At 46.4% G+C, this 15,131-nt stretch overlaps 1 protein-coding gene across 1 annotated transcript in view; it reads right to left on the bottom strand.

Moving 5' to 3' along the window:
• LOC115459680 (dynein heavy chain domain-containing protein 1-like) overlaps window positions 1-14,753 on the bottom strand; it is a gene marked incomplete at its 3' end in the record, with an annotated part of 48,836 nt that extends 34,083 nt beyond the window's left edge. The window contains exons 1-2 of the mRNA XM_030189487.1: window positions 14,160-14,753; window positions 9,852-10,026 (exon numbers count right to left, since the gene is read on the bottom strand). Of these exons, the coding sequence (XP_030045347.1) occupies window positions 9,852-10,026; window positions 14,160-14,753 (769 nt within the window). The remainder of the gene's footprint in view (window positions 1-9,851; window positions 10,027-14,159) is intronic.
• Between the last annotated feature and the right edge of the window lie 378 nt (window positions 14,754-15,131).

Below are 15,131 nucleotides of genomic sequence, written 5' to 3'. Positions count from 1 at the left end.
ATTCCCTGAGTACTAGGCCTCTAACACTCAAGAAGGATGGTGGGATTGGGTCCCTGTGTTACCTTAGGATATTCCCTCAGTACTAGGCCTCTAACACTCAAGAAGGATGGTGGGATTGGGTCCCTGTGTTACCTTAGGATATTCCCTCAGTACTAGGCCTCTAACACTCGGGAAGGATGGAGGGATTGGGTCCTTGTGTTACCTTAGGATATTCCCTCAGTACTAGGCCTCTAACACTCAAGAAGGAAGATGGGATTGGGTCCCTGTGTTACCTTAGGATATTCCCTCAGTACTAGGCCTCTAACACTCGGGAAGGATGGAGGGATTTGGGCCCTATGTTACCACAAGAGATTTAATCAGTACAAGGACTCTTAACAATCAGGAAGGATGGCAGGATTAGGGCCTTATGTTACCTCCCGGATATTCCCTGAGTACTAGGCCTCTAACACTCAAGAAGGATGGTGGGATTGGGTCCTTGTGTTACCTTAAGATATTCCCTCAGTACTAGGCCTCTAACACTCGGAAAGGATGGAGGGATTGGGTCCTTGTGTTACCTTAGGATATTCCCTCAGTACTAGGCCTCTAACACTCAAGAAGGATGGTGGGATTGGGTCCCTGTGTTACCTTAGGATATTCCCTCAGTACTAGGCCTCTAACACTCGGGAAGGATGGAGGGATTGGGTCCTTGTGTTACCTTAGGATATTCCCTCAGTACTAGGCCTCTAACACTCAAGAAGGAAGATGGGATTGGGTCCCTGTGTTACCTTAGGATATTCCCTCAGTACTAGGCCTCTAACACTCGGGAAGGATGGAGGGATTTGGGCCCTATGTTACCACAAGAGATTTAATCAGTACAAGGACTCTTAACAATCAGGAAGGATGGCAGGATTAGGGCCTTATGTTACCTCCCGGATATTCCCTGAGTACTAGGCCTCTAACACTCAAGAAGGATGGTGGGATTGGGTCCCTGTGTTACCTTAGGATATTCCCTCAGTACTAGGCCTCTAACACTCGGGAAGGATGGAGGGATTGGGTCCTTGTGTTACCTTAAGATATTCCCTCAGTACTAGGCCTCTAACACTCGGAAAGGATGGAGGGATTGGGTCCTTGTGTTACCTTAGGATATTCCCTCAGTACTAGGCCTCTAACACTCAAGAAGGAAGATGGGATTGGGTCCCTGTGTTACCTTAGGATATTCCCTCAGTACTAGGCCTCTAACACTCGGGAAGGATGGAGGGATTTGGGCCCTATGTTACCACAAGAGATTTAATCAGTACAAGGACTCTTAACAATCAGGAAGGATGGCAGGATTAGGGCCTTATGTTACCTCCCGGATATTCCCTGAGTACTAGGCCTCTAACACTCAAGAAGGATGGTGGGATTGGGTCCCTGTGTTACCTTAGGATATTCCCTCAGTACTAGGCCTCTAACACTCAAGAAGGATGATGGGATTGGGTCCCTGTGTTACCTTAGGATATTCCCTCAGTACTAGGCCTCTAACACTCAAGAAGGATGATGGGATTGGGTCCCTGTGTTACCTTAGGATATTCCCTCAGTACTAGGCCTCTAACACTCAAGAAGGATGGTGGGATTGGGTCCCTGTGTTACCTTAGGATATTCCCTCAGTACTAGGCCTCTAACACTCAAGAAGGATGGTGGGATTGGGTCCCTGTGTTACCTTAGGATATTCCCTCAGTACTAGGCCTCTAACACTCGGGAAGGATGGAGGGATTGGGTCCTTGTGTTACCTTAAGATATTCCCTCAGTACTAGGCCTCTAACACTCGGAAAGGATGGAGGGATTGGGTCCTTGTGTTACCTTAGGATATTCCCTCAGTACTAGGCCTCTAACACTCAAGAAGGATGGTGGGATTGGGTCCCTGTGTTACCTTAGGATATTCCCTCAGTACTAGGCCTCTAACACTCGGGAAGGATGGAGGGATTGGGTCCTTGTGTTACCTTAGGATATTCCCTCAGTACTAGGCCTCTAACACTCAAGAAGGAAGATGGGATTGGGTCCCTGTGTTACCTTAGGATATTCCCTCAGTACTAGGCCTCTAACACTCGGGAAGGATGGAGGGATTTGGGCCCTATGTTACCACAAGAGATTTAATCAGTACAAGGACTCTTAACAATCAGGAAGGATGGCAGGATTAGGGCCTTATGTTACCTCCCGGATATTCCCTGAGTACTAGGCCTCTAACACTCAAGAAGGATGGTGGGATTGGGTCCCTGTGTTACCTTAGGATATTCCCTCAGTACTAGGCCTCTAACACTCAAGAAGGATGATGGGATTGGGTCCCTGTGTTACCTTAGGATATTCCCTCAGTACTAGGCCTCTAACACTCAAGAAGGATGATGGGATTGGGTCCCTGTGTTACCTTAGGATATTCCCTCAGTACTAGGCCTCTAACACTCAAGAAGGATGGTGGGATTGGGTCCCTGTGTTACCTTAGGATATTCCCTCAGTACTAGGCCTCTAACACTCAAGAAGGATGGTGGGATTGGGTCCCTGTGTTACCTTAGGATATTCCCTCAGTACTAGGCCTCTAACACTCGGGAAGGATGGAGGGATTGGGTCCTTGTGTTACCTTAAGATATTCCCTCAGTACTAGGCCTCTAACACTCGGAAAGGATGGAGGGATTGGGTCCTTGTGTTACCTTAGGATATTCCCTCAGTACTAGGCCTCTAACACTCAAGAAGGAAGATGGGATTGGGTCCCTGTGTTACCTTAGGATATTCCCTCAGTACTAGGCCTCTAACACTCGGGAAGGATGGAGGGATTTGGGCCCTATGTTACCACAAGAGATTTAATCAGTACAAGGACTCTTAACAATCAGGAAGGATGGCAGGATTAGGGCCTTATGTTACCTCCCGGATATTCCCTGAGTACTAGGCCTCTAACACTCAAGAAGGATGGTGGGATTGGGTCCCTGTGTTACCTTAGGATATTCCCTCAGTACTAGGCCTCTAACACTCGGGAAGGATGGAGGGATTGGGTCCTTGTGTTACCTTAAGATATTCCCTCAGTACTAGGCCTCTAACACTCGGAAAGGATGGAGGGATTGGGTCCTTGTGTTACCTTAGGATATTCCCTCAGTACTAGGCCTCTAACACTCAAGAAGGAAGATGGGATTGGGTCCCTGTGTTACCTTAGGATATTCCCTCAGTACTAGGCCTCTAACACTCGGGAAGGATGGAGGGATTTGGGCCCTATGTTACCACAAGAGATTTAATCAGTACAAGGACTCTTAACAATCAGGAAGGATGGCAGGATTAGGGCCTTATGTTACCTCCCGGATATTCCCTGAGTACTAGGCCTCTAACACTCAAGAAGGATGGTGGGATTGGGTCCCTGTGTTACCTTAGGATATTCCCTCAGTACTAGGCCTCTAACACTCGGGAAGGATGGAGGGATTGGGTCCTTGTGTTACCTTAAGATATTCCCTCAGTACTAGGCCTCTAACACTCGGAAAGGATGGAGGGATTGGGTCCTTGTGTTACCTTAGGATATTCCCTCAGTACTAGGCCTCTAACACTCAAGAAGGAAGATGGGATTGGGTCCCTGTGTTACCTTAGGATATTCCCTCAGTACTAGGCCTCTAACACTCGGGAAGGATGGAGGGATTTGGGCCCTATGTTACCACAAGAGATTTAATCAGTACAAGGACTCTTAACAATCAGGAAGGATGGCAGGATTAGGGCCTTATGTTACCTCCCGGATATTCCCTGAGTACTAGGCCTCTAACACTCAAGAAGGATGGAGGGATTGGGTCCCTGTGTTACCTTAGGATATTCCCTGAGTACTAGGCCTCTAACACTCAAGAAGGATGGTGGGATTGGGTCCCTGTGTTACCTTAGGATATTCCCTGAGTACTAGGCCTCTAACACTCAAGAAGGAAGATGGGATTGGGTCCCTGTGTTACCTTAGGATATTCCCTGAGTACTAGGCCTCTAACACTCAAGAAGGATGGTGGGATTGGGTCCCTGTGTTACCTTAGGATATTCCCTCAGTACTAGGCCTCTAACACTCGGAAAGGATGGAGGGATTGGGTCCTTGTGTTACCTTAGGATATTCCCTCAGTACTAGGCCTCTAACACTCAAGAAGGAAGGTGGGATTGGGTCCCTGTGTTACCTTAGGATATTCCCTCAGTACTAGGCCTCTAACACTCGGGAAGGATGGAGGGATTTGGGCCCTATGTTACCACAAGAGATTTAATCAGTACAAGGACTCTTAACAATCAGGAAGGATGGCAGGATTAGGGCCTTATGTTACCTCCCGGATATCCCTGAGTACTAGGCCTCTAACACTCAAGAAGGATGGTGGGATTGGGTCCCTGTGTTACCTTAGGATATTCCCTCAGTACTAGGCCTCTAACACTCGGGAAGGATGGAGGGATTGGGTCCTTGTGTTACCTTAAGATATTCCCTCAGTACTAGGCCTCTAACACTCGGAAAGGATGGAGGGATTGGGTCCTTGTGTTACCTTAGGATATTCCCTCAGTACTAGGCCTCTAACACTCAAGAAGGAAGGTGGGATTGGGTCCCTGTGTTACCTTAGGATATTCCCTCAGTACTAGGCCTCTAACACTCGGGAAGGATGGAGGGATTTGGGCCCTATGTTACCACAAGAGATTTAATCAGTACAAGGACTCTTAACAATCAGGAAGGATGGCAGGATTAGGGCCTTATGTTACCTCCCGGATATTCCCTGAGTACTAGGCCTCTAACACTCAAGAAGGATGGAGGGATTGGGTCCCTGTGTTACCTTAGGATATTCCCTCAGTACTAGGCCTCTAACACTCGGAAAGGATGGAGGGATTGGGTCCCTCTGTTACCACAAGAGATTTAATCAGTACAAGGACTCTTAACAATCAGGAAGGATGGCAGGATTAGGGCCTTATGTTACCTCCCGGATATTCCCTGAGTACTAGGCCTCTAACACTCAAGAAGGATGGTGGGATTGGGTCCCTGTGTTACCTTAGGATATTCCCTCAGTACTAGGCCTCTAACACTCGGGAAGGATGGAGGGATTGGGTCCTTGTGTTACCTTAAGATATTCCCTCAGTACTAGGCCTCTAACACTCGGAAAGGATGGTGGGATTGGGTCCCTGTGTTACCTTAGGATATTCCCTCAGTACTAGGCCTCTAACACTCAAGAAGGAAGATGGGATTGGGTCCCTGTGTTACCTTAGGATATTCCCTCAGTACTAGGCCTCTAACACTCGGGAAGGATGGAGGGATTTGGGCCCTATGTTACCACAAGAGATTTAATCAGTACAAGGACTCTTAACAATCAGAAGGATGGCAGGATTAGGGCCTTATGTTACCTCCCGGATATTACCTGAGTACTAGGCCTCTAACACTCAAGAAGGATGGTGGGATTGGGTCCCTGTGTTACCTTAGGATATTCCCTCAGTACTAGGCCTCTAACACTCGGGAAGGATGGAGGGATTGGGTCCTTGTGTTACCTTAAGATATTCCCTCAGTACTAGGCCTCTAACACTCGGAAAGGATGGAGGGATTGGGTCCTTGTGTTACCTTAGGATATTCCCTCAGTACTAGGCCTCTAACACTCAAGAAGGAAGATGGGATTGGGTCCCTGTGTTACCTTAGGATATTCCCTCAGTACTAGGCCTCTAACACTCGGGAAGGATGGAGGGATTTGGGCCCTATGTTACCACAAGAGATTTAATCAGTACAAGGACTCTTAACAATCAGGAAGGATGGCAGGATTAGGGCCTTATGTTACCTCCCGGATATTCCCTGAGTACTAGGCCTCTAACACTCAAGAAGGATGGTGGGATTGGGTCCCTGTGTTACCTTAGGATATTCCCTCAGTACTAGGCCTCTAACACTCAAGAAGGAAGATGGGATTGGGTCCCTGTGTTACCTTAGGATATTCCCTCAGTACTAGGCCTCTAACACTCAAGAAGGATGATGGGATTGGGTCCCTGTGTTACCTTAGGATATTCCCTCAGTACTAGGCCTCTAACACTCAAGAAGGATGGTGGGATTGGGTCCCTGTGTTACCTTAGGATATTCCCTCAGTACTAGGCCTCTAACACTCGGGAAGGATGGAGGGATTGGGTCCTTGTGTTACCTTAAGATATTCCCTCAGTACTAGGCCTCTAACACTCGGAAAGGATGGAGGGATTGGGTCCTTGTGTTACCTTAGGATATTCCCTCAGTACTAGGCCTCTAACACTCAAGAAGGAAGATGGGATTGGGTCCCTGTTACCTTAGGATATTCCCTCAGTACTAGGCCTCTAACACTCGGGAAGGATGGAGGGATTTGGGCCCTATGTTACCACAAGAGATTTAATCAGTACAAGGACTCTTAACAATCAGGAAGGATGGCAGGATTAGGGCCTTATGTTACCTCCCGGATATTCCCTGAGTACTAGGCCTCTAACACTCAAGAAGGATGGTGGGATTGGGTCCCTGTGTTACCTTAGGATATTCCCTCAGTACTAGGCCTCTAACACTCGGGAAGGATGGAGGGATTGGGTCCTTGTGTTACCTTAGGATATTCCCTCAGTACTAGGCCTCTAACACTCGGAAAGGATGGAGGGATTGGGTCCTTGTGTTACCTTAGGATATTCCCTCAGTACTAGGCCTCTAACACTCAAGAAGGAAGATGGGATTGGGTCCCTGTGTTACCTTAGGATATTCCCTCAGTACTAGGCCTCTAACACTCGGGAAGGATGGAGGGATTTGGGCCCTATGTTACCACAAGAGATTTAATCAGTACAAGGACTCTTAACAATCAGGAAGGATGGCAGGATTAGGGCCTTATGTTACCTCCCGGATATTCCCTGAGTACTAGGCCTCTAACACTCAAGAAGGATGGTGGGATTGGGTCCCTGTGTTACCTTAGGATATTCCCTCAGTACTAGGCCTCTAACACTCGGGAAGGATGGAGGGATTGGGTCCTTGTGTTACCTTAAGATATTCCCTCAGTACTAGGCCTCTAACACTCGGAAAGGATGGAGGGATTGGGTCCTTGTGTTACCTTAGGATATTCCCTCAGTACTAGGCCTCTAACACTCAAGAAGGAAGATGGGATTGGGTCCCTGTGTTACCTTAGGATATTCCCTCAGTACTAGGCCTCTAACACTCGGGAAGGATGGAGGGATTGGGTCCCTGTGTTACCTTAGGATATTCCCTCAGTACTAGGCCTCTAACACTCGGGAAGGATGGAGGGATTGGGTCCTTGTGTTACCTTAAGATATTCCCTCAGTACTAGGCCTCTAACACTCGGAAAGGATGGAGGGATTGGGTCCTTGTGTTACCTTAGGATATTCCCTCAGTACTAGGCCTCTAACACTCAAGAAGGAAGATGGGATTGGGTCCCTGTGTTACCTTAGGATATTCCCTCAGTACTAGGCCTCTAACACTCGGGAAGGATGGAGGGATTGGGTCCTTGTGTTACCTTAGGATATTCCCTCAGTACTAGGCCTCTAACACTCAAGAAGGAAGATGGGATTGGGTCCCTGTGTTACCTTAGGATATTCCCTCAGTACTAGGCCTCTAACACTCGGGAAGGATGGAGGGATTTGGGCCCTATGTTACCACAAGAGATTTAATCAGTACAAGGACTCTTAACAATCAGGAAGGATGGCAGGATTAGGGCCTTATGTTACCTCCCGGATATTCCCTGAGTACTAGGCCTCTAACACTCAAGAAGGATGGTGGGATTGGGTCCCTGTGTTACCTTAGGATATTCCCTCAGTACTAGGCCTCTAACACTCGGGAAGGATGGAGGGATTGGGTCCTTGTGTTACCTTAAGATATTCCCTCAGTACTAGGCCTCTAACACTCGGAAAGGATGGAGGGATTGGGTCCTTGTGTTACCTTAAGATATTCCCTCAGTACTAGGCCTCTAACACTCGGGAAGGATGGAGGGATTGGGTCCTTGTGTTACCTTAAGATATTCCCTCAGTACTAGGCCTCTAACACTCGGAAAGGATGGAGGGATTGGGTCCTTGTGTTACCTTAGGATATTCCCTCAGTACTAGGCCTCTAACACTCAAGAAGGAAGATGGGATTGGGTCCCTGTGTTACCTTAGGATATTCCCTCAGTACTAGGCCTCTAACACTCGGGAAGGATGGAGGGATTGGGTCCTTGTGTTACCTTAGGATATTCCCTCAGTACTAGGCCTCTAACACTCGAGAAGGATGGAGGGATTGGGTCCCTGTGTTACCTTAGGATATTCCCTCAGTACTAGGCCTCTAACACTCGGGAAGGATGGAGGGATTTGGGCCCTATGTTACCACAAGAGATTTAATCAGTACAAGGACTCTTAACAATCAGGAAGGATGGCAGGATTAGGGCCTTATGTTACCTCCCGGATATTCCCTGAGTACTAGGCCTCTAACACTCAAGAAGGATGGTGGGATTGGGTCCCTGTGTTACCTTAGGATATTCCCTCAGTACTAGGCCTCTAACACTCAAGAAGGATGGTGGGATTGGGTCCCTGTGTTACCTTAGGATATTCCCTCAGTACTAGGCCTCTAACACTCGGGAAGGATGGAGGGATTGGGTCCTTGTGTTACCTTAGGATATTCCCTCAGTACTAGGCCTCTAACACTCAAGAAGGAAGATGGGATTGGGTCCCTGTGTTACCTTAGGATATTCCCTCAGTACTAGGCCTCTAACACTCGGGAAGGATGGAGGGATTTGGGCCCTATGTTACCACAAGAGATTTAATCAGTACCATGACTCTTAACAATCAGGAAGGATGGCAGGATTAGGGCCTTATGTTACCTCCCGGATATTCCCTCAGTACTAGGCCTCTAACACTCGGGAAGGATGGAGGGATTGGGTCCTTGTGTTACCTTAAGATATTCCCTCAGTACTAGGCCTCTAACACTCGGAAAGGATGGAGGGATTGGGTCCTTGTGTTACCTTAGGATATTCCCTCAGTACTAGGCCTCTAACACTCAAGAAGGAAGATGGGATTGGGTCCCTGTGTTACCTTAGGATATTCCCTCAGTACTAGGCCTCTAACACTCAAGAAGGAAGATGGGATTGGCTCCCTGTGTTACCTTAGGATATTCCCTCAGTACTAGGCCTCTAACACTCGGAAAGGATGGAGGGATTGGGTCCTTGTGTTACCTTAGGATATTCCCTCAGTACTAGGCCTCTAACACTCAAGAAGGAAGATGGGATTGGGTCCCTGTGTTACCTTAGGATATTCCCTCAGTACTAGGCCTCTAACACTCGGGAAGGATGGCAGGATTAGGGCCTTATGTTACCTCCCAGATATTCCATTAGTTTTAAGCACTTCAACCCTGCCTGGTCATCCCTATTCTGGAGGAACTACATAATTAAATGAAACAGAAACTAAGTTTCCTTACCTTTACAATTTTTGCCTCTCTGCCATGTAAACCAGTGGTGTATTTAAGTGGTGTGGACACCCGGAAAGCAGTCTGAAGGGATCAGCTTACTGAAAATACCCACGAATATCTTTATTCTCATAAAGACTTTAAATCACTAATGATCTGAAGCTTACATCATAGAGGCAGGACAATCTAATGCAGAATTTCTTAAGCTTTTCAGAGAAATAATATTTCAAATTACTAAAAGGCAGTTTCTGAGTTGGTTGCATTGCCACACTACTAATGTTTTCGTTGGCTAATGAAGGCTCTGATCCTCACTAGTCTTTGCTCTTTTTGCTGCAAAGAGGTGGGAAAATGTGGGATACAAGTGCAATAAATAATAATAAAAAAATGCAAAATTTCCTCCATGGTCCAGATTCAGCTGCAGGAAGCCAAGTATGATGGGCTGGAAAAATTAGCAGTACTGGCCTCATCTAACACATAGAAAGAAGGGTCCCTATCTTACCTCTATGACAATCCATCAGTTTTATCAACTGATTAATGATTATGTCAGGCCAATCGTCCAATAAGTGACAGTTGTTAAGAACAAGCCAATGCCCTTCTCTTTTACAGGTTATTAAGGAGTCCAGGAGCTCAGTTTTGGAGTCAGGAGTTCCAAAGGAGATTACTTTCATGCTTCCCTGAAAAAGGAAAAATAGGAGTCATCCCTTCTAGTTCTCTAACATAATAAAGCACAATTAAAATGTACAGTCATATAAAGTACATTAGTCCCTCTTCTCCATCATAATCGTCAATCTCCCCAATGTGTTAAAATATAAATGGTATATTCCATGTATAGCTCCACCCTCCTCCATCCAATTTTGATATAATTTTGAACCCTGGTAACACAGTGTTCCATTGGTTGCCCTCCTTCCACCAGGTCTCCGAGATGCCTATTATATCTACCTCATCATTTAAAGGGAGATGATTAAAGGTAAATGTAGCAGTAGGGGCCACTAGCAGTGCACTACCTGTGCAGAATGATCAGAGGGCTCTAGCGGGGCAAACAACGAGTGTGCCAGGGAATACTGCAGAGCTCATTGGTATTCACCCCTCATGATCAGAGAACTGTGTTTTGATGATCCCACGCTCCTATTGCCTTAACCCTATGCCAGCTCAGAGCTGGCGTTAGGGTTAAGGGGAAAGCCTCCTCCCTGTTCTGGCAAGTCAGCCCTAGGGGTCCAGTGGACCCCCCCCCCATCGGTAAGGCCCCAGGGGTCTGGAAGACCTCCAGACCCCCACACCCCCTGTCCACCTGCCTCTCATGCCTCACCCTCCGGCTGTAGTAGGTCCAGTGTAACCTGTGACCTGCCCCCCCCTTGAAAGCTTTCCCTGGTGGGCTAGTGGTGGAGAGGTCCCACCAACCCAACCCCCTCCTCAGTACCTTCAAAGTTGGAGGAGGAGGGAATAGCACTCACTCTTCCTCAGCGGGTGCCACCTCAAAATGGCGGCACCCTGCCCATAAGCTTCCATAAGCCCATCCTGGGATGCACTGGGTGGGGCTTAGCTACCATATATGGAAGTTAAGCCTCACCCAGTGCATCCCTGAATGCACCGGAAAGGGAAGGGCACCGGAATATCACCAACCCCCACCTCTTCAGAGCCCCCTTCCCTACATTCCTTCTGAAATATAACCAACTCCCTCTCCCCCCCGGAGCCGCCTGGATGTACCTGCCTGGTTCCTGGTGGTCTAGTGGAGGAATAGGCAGGAACAATGCCCACTCGCTCTCACCTTCTGTGACCTGTAGCAGTAGCCTTACCTTACACTACTGGAGAGGGATGGTTGGTGATGTTCCTGGGGGAGAGGGAGTCTTGGGAAAGAGGAAGGGGGAAGGCCTGTTGATGACATTCTGGGGAGTGGGAAGGAGGAATAGGATACTGGACAGCTTCAGGCCATGTTGGAAATAAATATATTGTGTTTCCATATAACATAGGTGTAAATGTACAGTTCAGGCTCTAACTAGTTCTGTTTGAATTATTACTTATAAGAAGCAAGAACAGGAGAAGGGGGAGGAGGGGGGCTTGTAAAACTACTGAGACAAGGAAAAAAAACTCACATGGGGATGATCAAAAGCAAACGCTGGCGTTTGCTGCTGCCCAATGATCAGAGTCCCCGAACGTGTGAAACAATGCGCTCGAGGGCTCTGAACACAACTAGTATGCAAAACAGGGCTAAACATATTCATCCCTTCCAACCAGAAACATGTCTGAATCCTCGTGAAATTACCTCAACCTGCATTACCCCAATTGTAAAGGACTCAAATACAAAACTTATTTTGGATCCAACTTCTCCTACCTGGGCAGCCAACTCTGGAATGCCCTCCCCAGACCTATCCGCTCAATCTGTGACAATCTACCCTTCCGTAAAGCACTAAAAACCCATCTATTTAAGCAAGCCTATCCAACTGACCCAGACTAATCTTATGAATCCATCCACCCAACACCTCTTTATTACTCTGTTATATTTGTTATATTATATTGTTATATTGTACTTCCATTACTATGTAAGCCGCATTGAGCTTGCTTTAAGTGGGAAAGCACGGGATACAAATGTAATAATAATAATCCCCAATGATCAGCGACCAGCGCGCCAAAGATTGGGTCGCTGGCCGCTGCAAACCCTACACCAGCTCTGAGTTGGCGTTAGTGTTGCAGATCATTGGGGAGGAATGGTAAGCCCTGTCCAGCATGCATTTGCTCGGGTTCTGTGTGGGTTAAACAGATTTGATCATAATTCACCGGTTTTGATGCAGCTACATTGGTTGCCAATTGAAGTTAGAATTTCTTACAAAATTTTATTGCTGTTTTTTTAAAAGTTTTAATTAACGCTATTTCTCCAACCATTGTGACAACTTTGTATCTGCATCAACTGCTATGGAACTTGCGATCATCAACTCTTTTCAATCTATTAGACTTGAAGAAAATAGAGCTAGGATTTTTTATGTAGTTGCCCCCAAAATTTGGAATGAGTTGCCTTATCAAGTTCGTTCTTTGCAATCTAGTTCTCAGTTTAAGATGTTAAAGACAACTGCAAGCTTTTGGTCTTGTACTTTAATTGATGTCCTGTGATTCAGATATTACAGATGTTTTAATTGGATGAGATCTTATTTTATTGATTATGTCTGTTATATTTTGTATTTGGTTATTGTGTGTTGCTGAATATTATGTATGTAATGCTGTTATCCACAGAGGATTTATAAGATAAGTGGGCTATCAGAATTGTGGAATCCTGAGAGGGATGAACAAGACATTTCTGTCCTGCATTTTAACTTTTCTGGGTGAGGTAAGGAGGTTGGTTGGTTGGTTTATTTATTTATGAGTGGAGTGGAGGAGTGGCCTAGTGGTTAGGGTGGTGGACTTTGGTCCTGGGGAACTGAGCTCGATTCCCACTTCAGGCACAGGCAGCTCCTTGTGACTCTGGGCAAGTCACTTAACCCTCCATTGCCCCATGTAAGCTGCATTGAGCCTGCCATGAGTGGGAAAGTGCAGGGTACAAATGTAATAAAAAAAATGAATGAATGACATTTGTATCCTGTATTATCCTAAACAAATTCAGGTTCAATGTGGCTTACAATCCAGAAAGACATTGATAATGAGTGTTTTACAATTGAAGTGTACTTTTAAGAATCATGAGAATAATACAATACAGTGAGTGAACAGAAGTACGTTTATGACCAGTAGAAGTAGGCGGCTTGGTAATAATTCAGTGATCAATTGATTTCTTTAGTGAGAGATGCTCTCACTAAGAATGTTTTCAACAGTTTATGAAATGTCAAGTAATCATTTGTATGTCTTAGTTGTTTAGGTAGAGAATTCCATGTCTTTGTACATTGATACGAAAAGCCTGGAGTAGAGGTAGTTCTGCATTTTTTAAAATTTATTTGAAAATATTTTTAACTTGCCCATTCACCGTTCTGAGTGAGGACCACATCAACACATCAGTACACAATAAATAAATCAAATATAAAAGAACATAAAAATCTTTCTGTTACTACACACGGCACGGCCAGGGCCCACCTTATTTGGACTCAGGCCCACCCAAAATTGTGGCACACTTTCTCTGACTGGCAGAGATCCTCAAACCCCACCAGCTGAAGATTTCCTCCTCAGGCAGCCGGTGCACTTACCTCGAGCTGACACTGACGTCAGCCCATCTGCACATGCTTAGTTTTCATGTATTCACAGCCTGCTGGCTACTGTTTAGAAGAATGCTGACTGCCAGAGCAGGAGGAAATCTTCAGCTGGCGGGGTTTGTAGATCCCCTCCTGCTCAGGTATTTAATATTTTCGTCTTGCAGGAGGAGGGAGGGACAACTACTACTACTATTACTATTTAGCATTTCTATAGAGCTACAAAGCGTACGCAGCGCTGCACAAACATAAAAGAAAGACAGAGCAGAGAGCAAAGCAGAGCCAAGGGGGGCTAGGGACGGGGGGCATGAATTCAATGCCCACCCACCTTGGACTCAGGCCCACCCAAAACTGGCTGTCTGGCTACGCCCCTCACACGGACATCACTTGCATCTGGAATGTTCTGTCTGCAGAATTTTTAAACTAACTTATACCTATGTATTTGTGCACTGATTGCTTCTTTTGATTCATCACTAAAGACCCCTTTTATCCTTAATCAAACTACTACATATTGAATCACAATTCCCCTGACAATGTACCAAATTTAAAGCTCAAGTAGCATCTAAATGTTTGCCCCACTGTACAGTTAATAAGTTGTTGATCACTCATAATGGAAGCCGTGCTGCCAACATTGCTGTTCTTACCTCTTTCATGTTTTCCTTTGCCATTTGCTCAATGTAGTAGAGGGGATGGGTAGATGGGCCAACAGACCCTGTTCCTGGCATGAGGTACACCACTGGAACATTGGAGTGACTAAGAGAGAAAACAGTCTTCGTATCCAACCGATAATCTTCTGCAAAACAGCCACCCAGGAGACATGTGGTGAGGTCACAGGCCACCTGATAGAGTTTGTCAGGCCGGAAGATCCTCCAGAGAATGGCCTTCTGAAAGAGGCTAAGGTGAGAATGGCTAGCACATGGCACTGGGCCAATAACTGTGGAGGACACTTTGAAGTACTCCTGCCACTGGAAAGCCTGGTTTACTAGGCTAGACCTGAGGTTTCCAAACACAGGAAGGATCTCTAACAGAGAACATTCATTCCAAGTATCTAGGTTCACCCAGGAGGGTTTCAAGATACATGTGGGAGGTAACATCTGCTTAACTTTGCTGTCCTTTAGACCCTGGAGAAAAATAATCCATTCTATGTCTGTCACCTGTCCAGTCATACGCAGCTGTGCTATGGCAGCAAGGAAGCTGAAAAACTCTGGTGTGTCTTTCGGGCATAAATAGCTGGACATGTGCAAGGACCTGACTAATGAGAGAGTTACTTATATCAATCATTCGTGCCTTCCAAACTTCTGGTTTAGAATCATCTTTTCTCTTTTTGGACTCCAGGATGTCGCATGTCACTTTAAGGATTATTCTTTGGAACAGTGGTACAGAGGATGAAGACGGGAGACCCGCCCCAGAGCTATATAGAGATCGGCTCCCAAGCTAGACACTTTCTAAGCTCTTTCAGGGGTTCCTCTTGTTGCAGGCCGCAGAGATTCAAGGCCTTGCAAGGTTGCATGAAGTGAGGAAATTTTCTCTTCACTGCAGCGTATCATGTGAAGGAAATTCTGCTCCTGAAACAGGGTGTCTGGATCACATTTTCCATTAGTAAACTCTGTCAAAGA

Source organism: Microcaecilia unicolor, unplaced genomic scaffold (assembly GCF_901765095.1).
Source record: "Microcaecilia unicolor unplaced genomic scaffold, aMicUni1.1, whole genome shotgun sequence".
NCBI classification, from domain to species: Eukaryota; Metazoa; Chordata; class Amphibia; order Gymnophiona; family Siphonopidae; genus Microcaecilia; species Microcaecilia unicolor.
The sequence above is the reverse complement of the archived record's forward strand: the minus strand, read 5'-3'. Positions and strand labels throughout refer to the sequence as shown.